The following is a 17,705-nucleotide window of genomic DNA, read 5'->3' on the forward strand; positions in this document are numbered from 1 at the left end:
CAGCCTGACTGCACCTCTTTTCTTTTCTATGCTATTCCATTCTATTCATTGCCTGTTATAAAGTGACAAAGCATGACCAACTGGAGGTGTGGAGATTGAAAAAAGTGGGCATTTAGGAGGCAGTGAGATTGTAAAGATGTAGTCAAACTGTATGATGGGAAATGTCATTTCCAATGTATTTGAAGTTTGACCTATACTGGGGACTAAAAGTCTTTCTAGCACTGTGTGACTTTAAATATTGTAGAAAACATATTAGCAATTGTTGCCTAATATTACTTGTAAGGTCTGCTGAAGTTAAATTCAGATTGTAAAGATGGGACATGGCATCTAGAAATGTAGAATTCATGAAAAAGCCCATTGTCCAGTTGATCACGAGTCACTTCGAAGGCCAAACATAAGGCCATTACACACCTTATTTCATGGCATTCATTCGTACATCAATGTATTTTTTCATGAATACTTTCACATAGAATATTACACTCCTTTTGTTGATTTTCTGAGCTTTTGTACCACAAATAAAGGCATCAACCAATCAAGTTGTGCAGAACCCACATGATGAAAATGTACGCTATAATCTATTTCTTTTTTTTTTAGAATTTTATTTTATTAATTTCTGTGGGTCATCATATTAGGTACCAGGAAGGACATAAGAACAAAAAAAAAAAATTAATAAATAAAACAAATAGCAGTTTCAGAATTTCATCAATATCAGTTTCATAGTATTTCATCAAAATCAAAGTTACTTCAGAATTTATCTGTCTTATAATATTCAATGCTTCCCTCAATACTAATAATTGGCTGTACCGACCCACCCTTATCAACAGTTCAAATAAAGACTGCAAACTGTATTACTCATTTTAACGTTGACAAAAGGTTCCAGATCATCTCCTTCTGTTTTTACCTTTCACAATAAAAGCCCTAGACATACTGAATATACTGCATAACAGTTTGCCAGAGGGAGCTCAAATTCCCTCAGAGCATTTTACTAAAAGGAAACTCAATAAAATAGCTTACAGTAGCTCAGGCTATAAAACATCTCAGACAGACAGACGCTGTCCTGGGGCAAACAGGATCCTGGTATTTGTTCCTCTGCCTGCGCAAACTTATCCAAACCTTTTAGACTGTCCTCCCCCTAAATACATTTGTACAGCAACTTATTGAGACAAATTTGTAGTTAGTGTCGCCCTCTATTGGTCGTGGTAGCGAGCATACGGAGTAGGGCAGGTGTGAGGTGGATCGGTGAACAAACAGCAGACTTTCACCCAGGTGTTCCAGTGTTTGTGTCCTGTGTAAAAACCAAAGTCCATGGTGCTATTATACACTTACCTAACTTAACTACAAAGCGTAGCCTGTGCATGGCTATGTCACAGTTTAGGTCACATTTTATTTCAATAATTAACAAGTTTAAAACCACAACCATTACTTTCAGTGTGTTGGATTTAATTGTGGAAACAAATTCCCTACATATGTGGTCATATGGTGTGAAGGAACCTTTTATTGAATAAGTATTACAACTGTCGCAAATTTGCATTGCTGCTGGCATGAATAGTTTTTTACTAAATGTCCACAGATGATGTCAGTTTTTTTCTGGTGGGTAAAAGCCTTAAGTGAAGATAAGGGCAGACAAGAGCAAGAACAGAAATTTTGGACCTTGGGCTGCAAAAATAAACAGAGCAAGTGTGGAGGAGGATTTTTTTCCAGAGTCGGAACAGACCAACAAAAGAAAACTGGGCAGGAGAAATAAATCAACATTAGAAACCACGACAGCCCCTCCACCCCATACGGCACAAAGTTAAGACTTTTTCATCTCTTTCTGCCTCAAAATGAGCTGTGCCCTGTTGAGTGCAGGTTGTAGGTGGTCACCTTGTTTCCCCGCTCAGAGTAATAAAGACACAGGAGCACAGAGCATGGCAACAAAAACAGAGCAGTTCCAGTTGAGCCCCTCTGCTTCTTTGTGACCTCTGACCTCACGAATGACAATTTCTGTGTGACCCATGATCCCCGTCAATCACAATGCTGCTGGAGAGACAACACTCACACTCGGAAGCTGTCGTTTCGGGAGCCTGACTTTGTCGCTGATAATGGGGGGAAAATGGAAATACAGAAAACAATTACACCCTTGCATGGCTGCAGCCTCCACCTGATGAGAGCGTTCATCTCCTGCCATGTTATTCTCCGTCTTTCTCTGAAATATTTATAATGCAAAGATGGGGTCTCTGAGCATGCAGCGTGTTGTACTTGCAGGCTGAAACCATGGGTGAACTTGAACACTGAAGTGTTGCATTGCTTTTTGTTTAAAAAGGTACCCGCTACACCTGGCAGCTGGCAATACCACACTGATTTGCATTTTTATTTGATTTTAATGTATTCTTCGGAGGTGATGATTTCCAAATATAGAGTATGCCAATTCTTTGCTAGCAACAAGCAATGCAAGTTAATTCTGTTGCGTAGTGTGTTTTTAATAGATCAAAGAGGAAATCTAGGGCTGTCTTATGCAATTAAGGAGATGCATTAAGAAGAACAAACCCCTGTGGGCTGTTGTTTTCAAATGATGCCCCACTGCTTCCACTGGTACATCACGATTAATGTTGTGCAGACATGCCCTTTTGTTGAGTGCATCAGACAGCAGGCAACATTCTCCCAGACCAGATACAAGATCTGGATATTTTTCAGTTAAACCAAAGGCTGTTGATGTTTTCTGAAATACAGAGCCAGGAGTCATGATAACCCCAAGAAACTCCACAGATTTGGCAAGAAGCAGGAAAACGACATGCTTTCTTAAATCTCCAATCAACACCTTGACACTAGTTCTGTTTAATATTACTTGTCATTTACCTCAGCATGAGCAGTTTTACAACCAGGCAGCACACCTATTTTGCATATCCTGTGCTGGGGATACTGAATTCTGAATAAACCGCAGTGAAATTGATCATAATCTAATTCTGACTATGGTTAAAGTTTTACAGACAAAAGAGAAGTTTTTTTTTTTTAATGCAGTGTGGTAGAAATGAGAGAATCAAGTGGGAGACGAGCCCACTGATCTACTTCTATGCAGCAGGTCAAGTGGGGCTGTGTTGGTTAATCCCCACAGGAGCTCACATGATGGTTCAATTATATCTAGAAACTGACTCTCTCACCCTCTGTATTAAAGATACTTTATGGCTTAGTTTGACTGTTTTAAAGCTTTGGGCTGAACAAATATTCTATGTATTTCAGCAATCTCCATAATTGCAAGCAGTGTTTTTGTTTTTTGGCAAAAGTTAAAATGAATGTGTCCTCACTGTTGCATCATTACACTTTATTTTAGCCTCCATTTAGCATGTATAGGCAGTAAATAAACATGGAATATGAATTTTTAAACAATTTCATTTCAATACAATTCTTACTAGTTATTTGATACTTGTCTTATTGTTTTATTAGTTGATATTCTTTATCAAAGTAAATTTTTTGGGTTTTGGACTATTGGTTAAATAAAAAACAAGTTATCTGACTACCACACATTACCTCAGAGGAAATTATAACAGGCACTTTTTACTATTCTTTAACATTTCATCGACATAATCCTTAACAAGTTAATTGAGCAAATCATCTGCAGATTAATATATAATAGGGGTGTGATGATACACTCAGCTCACGAGACGAGACACGATATTGGGTTCACAAGAACAAGACGAGATTTTAACAAATCTGGACCAACAGACTTTTATTTAACCGAGTTGCGCATGCATTTTGAAATGTTTTATTATAACTCTTCACCTGCATGATGTAAGCATGAGCTTTTAATTAACTCCACAAATTGAAACTAAATTTAAAATTTATGAAAGTTAAAATAAATTAAATATTTCTCTCTTTTTTTCAAGTGCAAACAATATAGACCGTAGCTAACTGTGCACAACATTAGCAGCTGATCAAAACACAGCAGCATGGCTAATTATGCACAGGGTCTCCGCTGATCATAAACATAGCGATCTTGAATTAACCAGCATCGCTAACTGTGCATAGAGTGTCCGTTGCTTGTTGTTAACAAACAGAGATCGCTCAGTGATCACCTGCTGTAGCAGCAGCACAAACACACGGTTCTGCTACAGAGCTAACTGTTAGCCTATTAGCCATTTGCAGACTCCGGCTCTGCAGCTGGGAGAGACTGCTGCAGGAGGACCGTGCAGCTTCGATTCGTTCTTTTCTTCCTAATGAGATGCCGGCCCCTGCGACGTCATTCTGGCTGATGGCTGCTTCCCTTCCTTCTCCTCCACTTCTTTTCCTTTTACTGCCCCCACAGGACACAAATAGAATTTTTTTGGATAGCTCACAATCCTCGCATGACAGATTTTTAACGCAACAAGAAATATCGTCGAGTTTAATCTCACGAGATCTCATGGCACAAGATCTCGTCACATCCCTAATATATAATTATTATAAATAAAAATTATTAGTGGCTGCTTTTAGACATCCGCATATCTGTTTTTAAAGGCTCAGGGTGTTTAAAATCCATGAGCAGAAAAGGCTTCAGTTATAGACTATTTTTATTATCGTGTTATTGGTCTTTTTCTTTTTTTCTTATTATTAATAGAAAATATAATTTCGAAGTGCTGTTATAAATCGGCAAAGTTCTCCCTTAAGAAGCTGGAACAAGATCATATCTGTCCTTGGCTTTATTAAACAACTGAAATGATGAATTTAGTGTCAAAATTGTTGCAGATAAATTTTCTTTCAGTGAACTTAATTAATCAACCACTTTTAATCATATATAATTACATGTAAACTGAAACAACTATGTGATGTTCTGTTTTCAAACAGTGATGATGTTTCAAAGAATGAAATATGAAGGAAGCGTTATAGTCATCAACAAGTACTGTCTTTATAGCTTCTTACAACTATGTTGTGTGTTTTCAAGTGTGTATATATACCCTGCTTCTGAATGCTAATTAGGAAATGTTGAAATAAGGACTAATTGGTGTCACCGCTTGGCTTTCATATTGATTGACTTGTGATTGACAGAGCTGCAGTGATACGCTGCTGTCTGCTGGTTTAACTAGAGCAGGTTTTCTCTTAAGATGCTGCATTACTACGTCTAAGAAACTGCTCAGCATCAGCAGGGCCTCGCACAACCAAAATATTCAAATGTAGTAAAGCGATATATGCAAATCTAGCCATGACACATTTCACAAACCCACAGCTCATTGTCAAACATTACTTCAAATCACTTTGCTGGCAAAATACTAGCTACTTTTTCCCCCCTCTCTGCTCATATTCTCTCTACAACCTCCTTGATCTTGTGTCATGCTGACGGGTGTAATTGTCAGATGGTCCTTTGCTGCACAACTCTCATATGTGGAGAGTGTGAGCGCAGTGGGTGGGAGAGGCCAGCGGTTGAGGTGGGTCGAGTCCGTTCGGTCCAGTCCTCTCAGCCTTCAGGGCAAAGCCAATAGCTCGGTGATAATTGCATAGTGGAGCCAGTGTTCATATTCATGATAACCCTGAAGCAGGCCTCTCCTCCTGCGAATAGATGTATTTTTTTTCTGTCTGCTCTCACAGATCTCTTCATCAACATTCAACATGCTGCAGGGGTCTCGCTCGCTCAAAGAGTGTAAAGAACAATTATTCTTGTTTACAGCAAACTTGTGTAATGACTTACAGTTATTAAACCTATAAAATAAACCTGTGGAAATAGAGGATTTTTGAATATGAACATTGTAGATAAAGCATACGTTACATGCCATTAAGGAAAAATACATTTCAGAGATGGATAAAGAGATTAAATGGAAACATAAATATAAGAATCAGTGGTGGGGTTTATTCAGCTCTGTTACCTGAAGCAAAAGTAGTAGTGCTGCAAATTTAAAATGTCTATTTTAGAAAGTCTGGGCAAGAAAAAAACCCACATGAAATGTGATTTTTGCACGTCGGTTCCAGATTTGGAGAAGGTTTAAAATGTGATTCCAATCGGATTTCTACACATGTCTCAGTCCGGACGCTGAAATGGAGAGAGCGCACCAAACATCCCACCTATCATCATCAAAGGTCCCCAGGACTAACCTACATGTTCTTACTTACACTAAGCAGAGCACCACCACACACCTTGCTGCAAAGTGTTACCCTCCATGACTGCAGCATGGAACATTTCAATATAAGGTTATTGTCTACCAGTACCACATCACTAACAGTAACCTCCAAAACATAAGATACACTCTCATTGGTTTCTCTGACACTAGAAATACTTTCATAATACTAATGTATAAAAATACACAAACAACGAAGATACTCCTAATAGAGCTACTTATAGGGCCGAAGCCTCGCTTAATGGAAAAGTCATACTACACCACTGGTTGGTTGGAGCATGAATAAAGTGATGGACCCCTATTTATCATTCTTTCATGTTGCATATCTCACCAATGTGTCTGTGTAATTACTGATTACTCTGATTACTTATCTATGTCAGTACCACAGCAAGCCATGTGGACTGGCAGGTTGAAAGTAATGTCTGAAGCACAGAGTGTGTAAAGTATGGACTCCGTGACCAGTGTGGTGACTTTGGCCATCGCCATCTTGGCAGTAACTGACTCCACCATAAGTCCTGTTCCAAAAATGGGCAAAAGGTGTGTGAATCACCTTATTATGCATAAGTTTATGCCTTAATATCATTTGTTGTTTTGTCACCAACAAAAATTAGCTCTGGAGACAAAATCTGTTTCTTGTACTGGGCTGTGAACATGTTTCTGCTGTAGAGTTGGGCATGTAAACGGGGATCTTTGAGGATTGACTCGTTTTTGGAGGCAGCCTCAAGTGGCTGTGGCTCAGTTGGTAGAGCATTCGTCCAGTGATCGGAGGGTTGGTGGTTCGATCCCCGACCATTGCAGCCTACATGTCGAGGTATCCTTGAGCAAGATATTAAACCCCAAATTGCTCCTGATGCTGCGTTCATCGGTGTGTGAGTGAATTCCCAATGGTGGCAGGTGGCACCAGTGTGCCCTGGTAGCCTCAGCAACCAGTATGAATGTGTGTGTGAACGGGTGAATGAGCGTAGTGTGTATTGTGTATATTGGATAAAAGCGCTATAAGTGCACCCCATTTACCATTTGAGGAACTGCAATTTTGTTTTTTTCACCGATTGGCTTCATTATTCAGCCCCGAAGGTTGCTGCTTAGTCTGGACACAGATCATGTGCAAATAACAGTGTGGACAGTTTGTCTAAGATCTGATTTGAGGAAGAAATCAGATTTGCCTGCAGTTTGAAAGAAGTACTTTCCATCACTGTTCAGCTGTTCAGATTCAGTTTTCACAAAGCTCAGTTTGATCACCGTTGAGATGCTGACTTAATGTAGTTTGTTGCCTGTTTTTTTTTCTTTCCTTTTCTTATCAGAGGGGGGCACATGTGAAGTAATCGCTGCTCACCGATGCTGTAATAAGAATCGCATTGAGGAGCGGTCACAGACGGTCAAGTGTTCTTGTCTGCCGGGGAAGGTGGCTGGAACCACCAGAAACAGACCTTCATGCGTCGACGGTGGGTATTTTAGTTTCTGTTTTCAACACAATGCTGTGCACAAAGATTGTTTTTGAATGCAAGCCACATGGCAGGAAAAGTAAGGTTTCCATTTGTATATATAATTCAACTAAACTAAACTAAAACCGTATTATACAAAAAGTCAAATCCTGCCAGACAAAACTGCTGTGTTTTTCAAAGATACAGAGATTTGTTCAAATAAAAGCCTAAGTCACCCATGCAATGCCTTGTCCCAGATAAGATTAACATTACCTGGGATAATGTCACATCCAAATTCAGCTGCTGACAGACAGCAGAAGGTATCTGCAGGGGTAAGCTTTACTCCAACAGTTAAACACAACTGCTGAATGTAGCACACCTCAGGGAAGAGTAAAGAAAAAAAGAACAACATACAGCAAAGCAATGCTGTGGAAAACGGCTGTTGATTACATAGGTACCTTGTAGATAGTTTATGATTTTATACATGCTTTGACAAATGTCTGCTGCACAGACTCAATCCCTTGTAAGAAATGGATTTTGTGCTTTGGTCTGACACAACTAAAACACATATTGGCTTTCAGAAAACCTCTCACCTGCAGCTTTTATCCTAAATCCTTTTGCAAATATTACTGAAATCTCGGAGCGGACTGGGGGAATATGAGGTTGCTGGATGTCAGCACTGACAGATTCCTTTCCTCTGTCACACATTACAAACCATTTACTGTCTACTTACCCTGTATTTAAGGCAATTTTCTCTCCTGACGGCAGAAATGTGGCGTGCATTAAAGTCAAGTCACAGTCACACCTACCGATCCACTCACTCAATGAAAAGCCCCAGTTCCACCCACTGCATTTAATAAAGAAACTGGACTGTAATAGACAACAGTAGCGTTGTAACAACTTATCTTGTGCATATGTGACACATAGCCAGCTTACTTACAGCCACCTTTGACATGACACATTTGATAATGAGGATTGGACGCCACCGCCTAATGGCCATCTATCTGCAAACTGCCGAGCTGGGCTATCTGCTTTTGCACTCAGTTAGGGTGAAAGGCACCTGCATCACCATTTCTCTTGTCTTTGTTGCCTGTAGCATCCATAGTAATTGGGAAGTGGTGGTGTGAGATGGAGCCTTGCCTGGAGGGGGAGGAATGCAAGACGCTCCCTGACAACTCAGGCTGGATGTGTTACGCCGGCAACAAGATCAAAACCACAAGGGTAAGATAACCTCTCTTGACCACGGGAAACAGCATGTTATAGCAGAACAGTCGGAGAGAAATGTGCAGAGCTGCGGCACTCGCTGTGGCGTCGATAAAACTGCATCGTTATCGTGATTTAATTTCACTGCAAATTGACTTGTTAACAACACAGTCTAACCCCTCAATTTCCTCCCTCTGTTTCTTGTCAGAACACTCAGCCATACACAACATCAACATATTAACACTTTGAGAAAAGGACGCAAGGGAACGCCTCTGGCGGAAAGGTTAATCTGCAGGTCAGCCTCTTCATTTATACTGGGACACTGGTATGCTAATTAATTTTTCTCAACTGTCTTAATTGCTAAGCTTTGCGAAGGGCAAAACAGTCATTTTGTATTTTGGGATATTCACACGTCGTAACTATGTCTTTTCTTCTCGTTTCAGCACTGTCACAGGACCAATTATTACAAAGACAATGAACCTATTGTTGCTTTAAGAAATGTGAACACTTCTCAGATTAAAGTGTAAAAAGATGTAGAATACATAAAGCACATCCGGCTCAAGGCTACTGAAAATACTGACGCTCTGAGATGCCTGCGGGGAACTTCATCATAACCTTGTAATGAATACATTTTCATCGTTTCTTTACAACTCTGAAATGGATCGTCAATGTCTGTGCATTTGGATTAACATCTGACGTCCCTCCTCAGACATCAGTAAGACAGATGTTCACTACGCAGCGCCCAACAGGAGAGGAATACATCAAAGGACATGGGAAGAGCAAGTACAGTAGTTGACAGCCCTCAGGTTTTTCTTTTCTTAATATTGTCAGAGGAAAAATATTGTACATAAATTGTTTGTCCTTCTCTTGTGTACATGAACTTTATTTATGGTGGTGAAAAACGATCATTCGAGTCCCTGAATGCAGTCTTTCCTCTTGTTTCCCACAAAGCCCAACACAGCCAAAGTTTGATGAGTTCAAGGACATAATGTGAAGATACAACAGATGCATTGAGAGGGAGACGTTTTACAAATACAGCTTGTGTGTCTTGATACTGTACATTTTACCATTTTGTTTGTATGGTACGTGTATGCCTTTCGTCACCTCTTAAATGGCTTTAACAGTCAAACTTGGTAACATGTCAGCTACCCTGAAACTGATCGATTCACCAAAAATGTGATACCAGTAGGTTGTTTTCGATACTTGAAATGCCTTATTTGTGTCAAATCATTCAGATGATGATATTGTACATATGAAGCCATCTATTGATATGTGCTGAAGTTTCATTAAAGTCATTGTTCCTGTAACTGATGGGAGCGCATCCTTGCCACTGCCCTCAAAACCCAGTCATGGTTTGGTTAGGTTTAGGCAACAAAACTGCTTGGTTAGGTTTAGTAAAAAAATCATGGTTTGAATTGGTATATTTGTTATCAAAATATATCAAATACCAAAAAATAACGTTGACATTTGGTTTCACACGGGACGCAAAAATCCTGTGCTTGTTTGACCCCAACCCACACCTTACACGGACTTTGTCGCTCTTTATAATATGTTAGCTGACTTTCTCCTTTACTCCATCATAATATTTACTACGGCCACTAGAGAAGAAACACTAACGTAAATAGAGGTCGTAATTAGATTATTGCACAGATGAGCTATATGGACGTTGTTTTTTTTGAGTCATGACGATCTGGGTATGAGCGTGGAATCAATCTTCTCATTTAGACATGAAAGTGAATAAGGGTAAAATTCCTTGAATTATAATCATCTGAACTGGAAACATATCAATCACCCGTTTCGGACTTGCATCTTTAAGCCAGCCATCCAGTTTATTAACTGGAGTTACTCTTGCTCTCTGTTCACACAGGGATACAAAGCTAGGAACGATTACACACATAGATGAATGGGTAACAGCCAGGACTCGGCCCTGTATTTACAACACTTTGATGCAGTATCACAGTGGGGAGCTGGCCATTGCTTTCACAGCCTCTGCCCCTCGGGAATTATTCCAGGAGGAACTCGGGGTGACTGCTAGTGCTTTGTGTCATCCATCTTCTGGAGGAATGAAAGTTTTTCCTGGATCTTCCACAACATTATTTCCACTGGCCACTTAAAGTCAGCTTTGTTTAAAACACTGTCTTTTTCATTAAAATGTGCAACTTCTTCTATTCATGAAGTATTGTTTGCGTGTCATCTAATGGCTTTAAACTTAAAAATATTTTTTTCCTCCCCATCTGACCAATGATCTGCCAACGTCAACAATGTTTGGAATAGGAATACAGAGCATCTGTCACAATAGCCTTTTTCATCGTATGCACTCAAGAGTTTTTCTTTTATCATTTTCTCCCGATATGATGTTATACTAGGTGTCTACCATTGTACCTGTGAGTGAAATTTGATCATCTTGTCATTTTAACGAAGATGAAACAGTGATTATTTTTGGTAACATTCAACAATGACAGCTCCCATGAGTCTCTCAAAAACCCGGTTCCATTTTTGGGACTCCTTCTTGTCCAGAGAGATAAATGGCTACCTGTGGCAAAGCTAGTGTTTGAATCTAAATATTTACAAACTGTGTTGTTCTGCTCTTTGTGAGAACATCCCTTAAGACCATTGCATAGACTGTAGCAATGACTGGCGCAGCCTGGGGAAATATAAGAATATGCTGGTTGTCCCTGAGGCAAATATTTTATATTTAAGGGCTGAGAGTGAAAAAAATGTGTGGGGTCATGAATATAACTCTGAAGATCAAACCTGCATCAATATAACAGTTAGGAAAATAAATATGTAATGGTTTGATTTTTCCAGAACTTCCGTTCCAGAGTGATGTACCACAGGCGGCTGTGGCTCAGTTGGTAGAGCAGGTTGCCCACCGATTGGAGGGTCGGTGGTTCGATCCCTGACCATGGCAGCCTACATGTCGAAGTATCCTTGGGCAAGATACTGAACCCTAAATGGCTCCTGATGCTGCGTTCATTTGAGAATTAATTCCCAATGGTGGCAGGTGGGACCGTTTAGTGTAGCCTCTGCCACCAGTATGAATGTGTGTGAACGGGTGAATGAGCGCAGTCTGTAGTGTAAAGCACTTTGAGGTGGTCGCAAAGCAACTAGAAAAGGGCTATATAAGTGCAGGTCCATTTACCACAGGCTGTTTTTATGAACGATTCATAGTTAATCATATGAAAAATATGCACAGAATTTCATAGCTATCCCACAAAATTATGCCTGATCCCGTAGCATAAAGTAGTTACAGTAGTTCTGTACGTTTTATTTAAAGCCTAACCATATCATTTTTTTCTTAACCTTATAAAAGTAGTTTTAGTGCCTAAACCTAACTAGGTAGTTCATTATTGTAATGTTACCAATGTGTTTAAAAAGGTGTAATTATTGTTAGAACTCATAGGAACCTTTCCTTGAAAATATTTTGCGTGCCGAGATCATAAATCAAAACCCCAAACCCAGTATTAAATCCAGCTTTCTAGACTTATGAAAGAAACTAAGAGAGCAACAACACAGTACAAAATCAAGTGAAACAGAAGCTTATCTAGAGACGGTGGGGGCTTTGGCTCTCAATGAAACACATAACTTGCAACAAGCAATTGTCACCCACATTCATTACCATACAGATTGTGAATGTGGCTCAATTAGAAACTTTAATGAGGAGACAAAACCATGTTCAGCGGTAATGAGAAGGAGGACATTGGATTGTAAATTCATATGGTTGTGGTGGTGATCAATAGTGAATTAATAGGAATCTGAATGGCATGTATTCAGTTTTCCCTGCTGTGTTTCTGCCCTTGTACATGTTGGCTCCGTCCGAGCTGTGGATTGTGCTGTACAAACACAGATGCCAAATTACACCACACTGTCCATCACTCATTGTTCTGAAATTACAACATTCGTCTGAGGCAGCAGTGACTGCTTAACGTAGCTGCATGAATACATGAAAATGCTTTTTAGGCTGTGCTTTATTTGCTTCAGGCCATCTCTATTCAAACTAGCCTTTGAAATAATGTTTCCTGTCCAACATGGGATTGCTAAATGGGCATAATGTGTGCAAGATGGCAGCGAGTAGCATCTCATTTTCTGTCAGTCTTCGAAGTGGCTCTCTGGGCTGCTGCTGTAGGCTCTGATGTCTCACATCAAGCTGCGGAACAGTGAGAAATAAGACACAAGTGATGGTGATGTGCCCTGACTTCTTTTTATGATGCACCAGGGACGTCCTGGGAATTGAGGCTCCCATGGGTTTGTTCTGAAGACACATTTCATTCAAAACACTCAGACAGTCTAGTCATGCTCCATTCTCTGCACTTGGAAGCAGCCGCTCCGTTTCCATGAATATCAAGGTGCAAGTTAAAGCAACAGGATGTGATGATAAGTGTGTTAAGTGTGAAATAACTCCTATCAAGACAGAAATCCCCACTCACCAATAATTATCTGCTCGGGAGAAGATCAATGGTTAAGATGCCTTTTTACTTGTAGTGCATAAGATGAACTGCATGGCTGTTGTGAACACTAAATCTGCACTGAATACACGTACAAGAAACTGCAAGAAATGCGCATATAAAGTATACCGAGAGCATTTAACAAGGTAAAAGTCATTAACTGCTCTTTGCAGTTGTTTTCTGTGGCACCAAGCGATCTGCAAGATTACCCAGTCTAATCACATCCTGTAAGCGAGAACTGTCTCCACTGCCCCTGCAGGATTCTGAGATTTTAAAGTCAAGGTAACGCCGAACCAAACTGGATTCTAATTAAAGTTGACACCAGGTGCCTCATGCTCCTTTCCCCCCCTCCTCCTCAGGCTTTCATCTAAATGATTCATGCAGAGAACACCAGGCCTTTCATGCCGTTAGGTCCTCACAAAGGAATAACAACTTGATCACACGAAGCAAACACAGACAGATTTACAATGACACCGGCACAGTGTCTGTTGCACCGACTTATATCAAGTTATGTCAGGCCGATGCCGAGGCACTCAGCTGACATTTTCTGTTTTTTGCGGGGACGTTTCTTACAGATATTCATGCTGACAAATGTGAGAGAGTAAATTAAATCAGAGGGCTAAAAATGGTTTTCTAATATGATCACACTGCACCATGAAGACGAAATACAACAAAATGCTACAATTTTAATTTGAATAGGGTGTAACCTGCTGTGAACCTGAAGTGATTGTTTGGAAATGATTGTGACAAGTGTGTGTCGACCATATGATGTGGGCTGGAACGCTGGCATTGTGGAAGAGGATCAGTTTAAGCAACTCAGGGTAAGAGCATCAGCTAAATGGTAAAGGAAAACATAAAATTGAGTCCTTCCCTGAAATTGCACACGATACAGGTATGCTAAATAATTGCCGAATAGTGAAATGAATACTTGGAGGCTTTTTTTTTCCTTTTTCTTATAAGTGGGATGAGGATTTATCTCTGTGTGAGAAAAGACTGCTTTGAATTAAAGATGAGCTCCCCTTGCTTTTTGTCAAGCTATTGTGAACAACACAGCATATAGTACACAATAACTACAGGTATGCGAAAATAGGTTTGGTATAATAGTTCAGCATTGTCGAGAAGCTGAACAGACTTACCATGGCATGGAAGTGCCTTCAGGCTGAGTCAGAAGGCTGTGTGCTATTATTATTGGTATATTGGAATTGCAGGCTGAAAATCTGGTCTCTGAAACACCTAGAAATTAGTTGAAGTAGTGCTGCTAATGAATACTAAGAACAGGTACAGGCTGGTAGTTTAATGTTTAATATCTCAGCCTTGAAAATAAAAGTGTGCCTTTAGAAGGGACTGGAAGGACTAAAATAAATATAAAATAAACATCTATTCATATATCTCATCAGAACATTTTCATATAGAGATACTGTTGTGCTTTCAACAAGAAACTGTCTGCCTGAGATATTAATTTGCTTGTTCATTTCATGGCAAACAATGACGATAATGTGAGAGCCATGTTTGGAGGCGAAGGACGTGAAATGAGCAGCGGCCGACTCGTGTCCAATCCTTCTCCCTGTCTGTGGTGTCTTGCTGTAGGTTATTTTTCTTCCTCACCACTCTGGCCTCACCCTTACACTTGACTTTAATGGAGACTGACAGTAAATCACAATTACCCCATACAAGACACTTTAAAAATAGTTTAAGGGAAATTAGGCTGCCTTAATCTTAAGGTTGAAGACATGAACATATGGCCAGCGCTAAACAGATAAGGACACATTGTATGAAATATAATAAATCAAGCAAGCAGAAGATTAATTTCTCCAAAGACTTCTAGAGTCGCCCCCTGCTGGCCATTGACAAGAATGCAGGTTTAAGGTGTTACAGCTTCGAAATGATGAATTTTTAACATTTAAGGAAAATACACCATCAAAATGTAGGCTTATAAAATGTGGTACACTGTAAAAAAAAATCTGTTGTTTTTACGGTAAAAAACTGGCAGCTGTGGTTGCCAGAACTTTACCGTAATAAATACGGTGCAACTTTTTGTAATATTACGGTAAAATTATATTAGCACTGTTGATTTTTTAAGATTGCCATTTAATTCCATATTTTACCGTAAAAAAAAAAAAAATTTTTCCATCAAAAGAAACGCTGTTCTGCCATATAATTGACAAGAAAAATACTTCATAAAAGCCGCATGAATTAAAGATTTTACCATTAAATATTTCAGTATATTTCTGTTGGAGGTATGGTGTAACAGTGATAAAAGTATGTTTTACAAAAAATAAATGCAAAAATGATGGCTTGTATATATATTACAGTATATTTTATTACAAACACGGTGCCAGTGTATTTTACAGTGGAGTAATGTCTTAAAAAAAAAAAGGTAAAAAAATTACTCTTTTAGCTGATATATACATTTACGCTGTTTCATTGTTACTGAAACTGAATTAACCCATTTATCATTTTACGGTCTTTTACTGTCATGGTTTAGCAGTTTTTCACCGTACAATCTACAGACATTTTTTACAGTGTAGTATAACAATTAATTCATAGTCTTCACACATTGCAGTTAATCTTTTTTATTTACAGCAGTCAAATTCTGCTACTTGTGTTACTATGTTCCTACCTAGATTTTCTACTACTGAGAGGCACCGACAACACAATAAACCAAGAAACATAGGCACAACAAAGACCATCTGGCTCATGGAAATGGTTTGATATACTTTAAGGAAGACAATGTTTTGGTACAGTCAGCCACAGTGTCAGTATTCTAACATTAAGTACACGTTGCACATAGATTAGTTTGTTTTTAAAGCCATTTTAGATGTGATTTTTGCAAATTCCTATTTCATTTTAAGACAGTGCAGAAGAAAATACAGTCTGCTACACTGTTATGCCATGTAAACCCAGCATGAATAGAAAGAGCAGCACTATTTTCATTGAAAGGACTTCGATTTGAGTGACAAGATACAACTGTTACATCAAAGAAAATCTTTAGGCTGCATAATAAATTGCAATAAATGTCAACTTGTGAAACAGCATTAGCAACAAAAGCCTTTATGTCCAAACCAACAAAGCTGTCTCTATAAGCTGCACTCTGCATCCTGTGCATTCAACTGATTATCAATTATAAAAATTACAAACACTCTCCTGAGTGCAGCAGACTCAGAAAACTCTGACAATTATGCACAAATGGCAGACAAAAAAAAGAAAAAGAGCAATGGTCACCACGGCGGGTCAAAAAGAATTAAAAGCTACATAAATTAAATCGCCTAACACTTCTTATGAGATAAAAATCACCAAGGCAGACACAACAATATAAACTCCACAGCGACTGCGCACGCTCGCACGCACGCGCGCACGCACACACACGCAGCAAAAGAGAAACTAAACAATTTTTCCACATTAAATAGCTCTCACTCAAAGTTACTAGGCAACGCTCTCATCTGTACAGTGAGTAACAACAATAACTGGGTTTGTTATTGTACTCACCTGTATTGCTTGAGTCTCCACAGTCTGGCCCAGGTTTAATTTCTCTGCTCGTTTATCCTTAGACCGGAGTATAACCAGTCCACTGAATGTCTCTGTCCCAGTATAACCAGTCCACTCAGCCTCTACGTCCTGCTGCAGTCCTTTTAGGTTTTTAATGTATGTAACTGAACGAGGCTCCACAGAAACCTTAGCAGAAAGGCCTCACACCTCACTGAAGATAAAAACAAAATCCCCGGATGACCCACACTGAGCATTTCGGCACGTGCATGCTAGGTGTGGCTAAATGCTAAAACTTTCACGACCTGTTAGTGATGCAAAATCATGGGTGTGTTTGATTTATATCACGTAGCATGCTGACCGGGTGGTGCATTAAATCACTGCTGAATTTAGAGAAAGAGAGAGAGAGAGAGAGAGAGAGAGAGAGAGAGAGAGAGAGAGAGAGAGAGAGAGAGATTTATAAATATAACATATAAGAAATTATATGTTGATTGTAATTCAATGATTGTAAATATTGCTTTCTTTTATTGTTATTAGTTTTCCTTTTCATCTAAAATGAATAACAGAATTATAATAATTTATTGTAAATATTGCTTTCCTTATCTTGTTATCTTTTTTTCTGATGCTTGCTTTGGCAATATATACATTGTTATGTCATGCCAATAAAGCCAATTGAATTGAATTGAATTGAATTGAAAAAAATTGAGAGAGAGAGAGAGAGAGAGAGAGAGAGAGAGTAACTGTGCAGACATTTTGGACTATTACTATATTTCAAGGAACCATAACCCACAATTTACAATATTTGTGATTAAAAGTTCTTTAAAAAACCCTCTACACAACATGTTTTACAGTAATGAGAGTAAATTGTTACTTCCACTCCTGATTAATTTAATCATAAACTCTTTGTGGTGAAACTTTAGTGGTGTGAAGGCCAAGCAGTAGAACAGCAAAAGGGTTCAGCCAACTGAGAAAATATATAGTAACATGATACTTTTATTGGGGCTTCCTTGTGCTAATCTTTAAAGGAGCGGTGTGACATTTTAGGAAACCCACATAATCACCTCCTTGCTCAGTGTCCTTCAGTGCAAGGACAA

The 17,705-nt window shown here is 39.2% G+C and overlaps 1 protein-coding gene and 1 long non-coding RNA gene across 3 annotated transcripts in view; one reads left to right on the top strand and one right to left on the bottom strand.

The window, feature by feature from the left end:
• Positions 1–10,404, top strand: part of LOC131971773 (chemokine-like protein TAFA-1) — a 29,677-nt gene extending 19,273 nt beyond the window's left edge. For both annotated transcript variants that reach the window (XM_059333371.1, XM_059333370.1), the window contains exons 3-6: positions 7,361–7,501; positions 8,577–8,701; positions 8,892–8,978; positions 9,127–10,404. In XM_059333371.1, the coding sequence (XP_059189354.1) occupies positions 7,361–7,501; positions 8,577–8,701; positions 8,892–8,924 (299 nt within the window). In that variant the 3' untranslated portion in view covers positions 8,925–8,978; positions 9,127–10,404. The remainder of the gene's footprint in view (positions 1–7,360; positions 7,502–8,576; positions 8,702–8,891; positions 8,979–9,126) is intronic.
• Positions 1–16,673, bottom strand: part of LOC131971061 (uncharacterized) — a 55,772-nt gene extending 39,099 nt beyond the window's left edge. Inside the window, exon 1 of the long non-coding RNA XR_009394343.1 lies at positions 16,615–16,673. This is a non-coding gene — a long non-coding RNA (uncharacterized LOC131971061). The remainder of the gene's footprint in view (positions 1–16,614) is intronic.
• Positions 16,674–17,705: the final 1,032 nt, after the last annotated feature.

Source organism: Centropristis striata, chromosome 5 (assembly GCF_030273125.1).
Source record: "Centropristis striata isolate RG_2023a ecotype Rhode Island chromosome 5, C.striata_1.0, whole genome shotgun sequence".
In the NCBI taxonomy this organism is placed as follows: domain Eukaryota; kingdom Metazoa; phylum Chordata; class Actinopteri; order Perciformes; family Serranidae; genus Centropristis; species Centropristis striata.